This window comes from Rhopalosiphum maidis, chromosome 3 (genome assembly GCF_003676215.2).
Source record: "Rhopalosiphum maidis isolate BTI-1 chromosome 3, ASM367621v3, whole genome shotgun sequence".
Classification (NCBI taxonomy): Eukaryota; Metazoa; Arthropoda; class Insecta; order Hemiptera; family Aphididae; genus Rhopalosiphum; species Rhopalosiphum maidis.
The window spans coordinates 8302520-8303957 of record NC_040879.1 but is presented as its reverse complement, the minus strand read 5'-3'; the positions used below and the strand labels follow the sequence as shown (position 1 = coordinate 8303957).

Here is a 1438-nt window from a genome sequence, read left to right as displayed (position 1 = left end):
TGTAACTTCTTACTAACTACATTTAACCTGTTCAATAGAAAACCCCATAGTATAGACATAAAGCAAGTCTCTAATGATTCGAGTTTATTTAATAGTCCTTGTGATTCGTTTCGAGTCATATTATTTTCTGTAGTAGCATTCATTATATATGTTAAGGCATTGATAATTTCAGACCAATTTTCATTAATACTCAAACAAGCTGCATCTCTTGATGACCATCTTGTAAATAATGAATGTTTCAACATATGAGTTCCCGGTTTCAAATTATTAATGAGTATTTCCCAACGATGAGTTGAAATAGTAAAGAACGTAAACAAATGTTGCATTAATCCAAAATATTTAACTTCTTCTTTTGAACTGTATGTCGGACATATTATTAGCGTTGTCATATGATTGTCCCCTACAGTTGGACCAATCCAAATCGTAAAATTTTATGAGATCATTGACTACATCAAATAACTCTGCAGACTTATGACCCGCTTTTGGTATAAATTCAAGAAATCGTTCAACTAGTAGACCTTGGTCATTTACATATCTCACAATAAAGGAAAGCTGATCAATGTGCGTAATGTCAGGAGTTGAATCAACTATAATGGAAAAGTAAATTCTACGTTTAATTTCATCAACAGAATATTTGTTTACTTTTTCCGCCATAATAGAAATTACTTCTTCAAAAACAGTTGATGATAAATATGATGTTGATCCTCGACCGGCATTACCATATTTATTAATATTTTGGGCCAAAAATGGATCGAATTCAGATATTAATTCTAATGACATAAGAAAATTTCCATTTTTCGAAGAACCAATTAACTCGTTGTCACCCCGAAAAGGGAGTCCCCGTAAGGCAAGGTATTTAACCACGGCAACAATTAGCAATAAAATATTTTTCCAATAATTTTTTTCCCATCAATTTGATTCATTAATCTTGAATCTACTCTTTCCTTAGTTTGATTGATGTCTTGTATTTGAATCAAATAGTTTTTATGATTTAATATAGAAATTTTCGAAATTTAGTATAGAATTTTTTGTTTTAACCTCGAACGAGCGTTTTTCCAGTCATTAAAACATGTAGTAGCCAAATCAGAGTCGTCACGAAATAACCAACAAGGTGCGCAAATTACAGTCCCTTTAATTTCTGAGTAAACTAACCACGTTCTAAGAATTTTTTCATTGTTTGATAATATCCTATAGAACATAGATTTAGTTAAATATCTACTTTGGTCAGAATATATCCGTTTGGAGTTTGAAAAGTCTGAGTTCATATTTTGATCAACACCGCGTGATGCCACAAAGTGAATAAAGTCGGTTGTTCGTATCCGTTGAGATGGATCTTTACTGAAAATACTTGTTTTAGTTTTATTTTGTAACTCTATCTCTGTACTGTCATTAAAATAAGTATTTTTTTTCAATTACATTCTGTACTGTTTCAATATCC

General features: G+C 31.0%; 1 protein-coding gene across 1 annotated transcript; it reads right to left on the bottom strand.

Annotated features, from left to right (window-relative positions):
* Nucleotides 1-339: 339 nt before the first annotated feature.
* LOC113559984 (52 kDa repressor of the inhibitor of the protein kinase-like) lies at nt 340-780 on the bottom strand. Its single transcript, XM_026965776.1, has one exon. It carries the CDS (start codon nt 778-780, stop codon nt 340-342), a length of 441 nt encoding a protein of 146 aa, XP_026821577.1.
* Between the last annotated feature and the right edge of the window lie 658 nt (nt 781-1438).

Bases quoted from the DNA above. Each gene is read 5' to 3' on its own strand.
- LOC113559984 (XM_026965776.1), bottom strand. From the start codon at position 780: ATGTCATTAGAATTAATATCTGAATTCGATCCATTTTTGGCCCAAAAT.